Source organism: Mauremys mutica, chromosome 1, assembly GCF_020497125.1.
Source record: "Mauremys mutica isolate MM-2020 ecotype Southern chromosome 1, ASM2049712v1, whole genome shotgun sequence".
NCBI classification, from domain to species: domain Eukaryota; kingdom Metazoa; phylum Chordata; order Testudines; family Geoemydidae; genus Mauremys; species Mauremys mutica.
In genome coordinates this window covers 361,485,343-361,486,795 of record NC_059072.1, presented here as the reverse complement: position 1 = coordinate 361,486,795, position 1,453 = coordinate 361,485,343, and the positions used below count along the sequence as shown (strand labels likewise).

The window sequence follows — 1,453 nt, the reverse complement described above, 5'->3', positions numbered from 1 at the left end:
ACTTAATTCCCCCACGCCTAAGATCACAAAGGGAACTTGGGGGAGGGGTGCTTAATTTCCTTCAGTAGCTCTTACTCCAGAGTTGTAAGTGATCAAATCAACCTGCTAATTACAGACTCTGAAACAAAGAGTTGCAATGGTATAAAAACCTCATGTTTTTTTCAGACTGATTTACAAGGAGAAATCCATTCCTCCTCTTGTCACACAGGTTTAAAGTCAATGACCCCAGGCAGTCACATTCTGCAGATGTATTTGCCCACTTTTTCACGAAGCTCTTTGGTTTTGACTCCATAAATTATAGGGTTGATCATGGGGGGAAGGAGGAAATAGAGGTTGGCCAAGATGATGAGAACGTGGGGAGCGATGCCCTGACCAAACCGTTGTGTCAGAACGGAGAAGAGGTAGGGAGTATAAGACGTCAGCATCACACAGATGTGGGCTGTGCAGGTGTTGAGGGCTTTCTGGTGGGCATTCTTAGAGGAGATTCTGAGGACGGCCCTGGTGATCTGACTGTAGGACAGGGCAATGAGTGTCAGGTCTAACCCGATGATTAGGAACCCCATTACCAAGCCATACATATTGTTGACTGTGATGTCTCCACACGATATCTTCGCCACAGCTATGTGGTCACAGTACGTGTGGGGGATAATGTGATTGGCACAGAAATGCAGCCTGGTCAGGAGCAGGGGCAGAGGCAGGATGCAGAGAACAGCTCTAATCAAACCCACTAGCCCTAGCTTAGCTATTTGTGCATTGGTGAGGATGGTGGCGTATCTCAGAGGTTTACATATGGCAACGTAGCGATCAAGGGCCATTGTCACGAGGACGGCTGAATGTGCGGTAGAACCCGCATGAAGAAAGAACACCTGGATGAGGCAGCCAGCTACAGTAATGCTTTTCAAATTGAACCAAAATAAACACAGTGCCTTTGGCACAACGGAGGTAGATGTGGTGATGTCTGTGAGCGCCAGCATGCAGAGAAGCAGGTACATCGGCTTGTGCAGGGTCTGCTCTTTGCCTACAACAAACAGAACTGTGAAATTTCCCAACAGGCTGACAATGTAGAATATAGAGAAAGGGATGGAAATCCAGACTTGGGCAGCTTCCAGTCCAGGGATGCCCATTAGGATGAATGTTGAAGAGTCAGAGGGGGTGAAGTTGAAAGCTGCCATGAGGTGGTCGATGGAGAGATCTGGCTCAGAAATGCTCAAGGTGCCTGGGAAGGGAAAGAAGCACAGCGAGGGGGGTTACACTGTTTATAACAAATAGTACAATAAATATTTTACACTTATCACCAATATAGAAAGGGGGGTGAGGAGTGAGGTGTCAACATTTACAGATGGTGTCCAATTATTCAGGTCATTGCCAAGTCCAGAGAAGTCCTCAGAGGGAGATAATCAAGTCAGGTGAATGGGCACCATAATTGCACCTGAATTTCTCTGTCAATAACTGC

The 1,453-nt window shown here is 47.0% G+C and overlaps 1 protein-coding gene across 1 annotated transcript; it reads right to left on the bottom strand.

Moving 5' to 3' along the window:
* Window positions 1-233: 233 nt before the first annotated feature.
* Window positions 234-1,194, bottom strand: LOC123371838 (olfactory receptor 52N4-like). Its single transcript, XM_045019703.1, has one exon. The coding sequence runs from the start codon at window positions 1,170-1,172 to the stop codon at window positions 234-236; it is 939 nt and encodes a 312-aa protein (XP_044875638.1). The 5' UTR covers window positions 1,173-1,194.
* Between the last annotated feature and the right edge of the window lie 259 nt (window positions 1,195-1,453).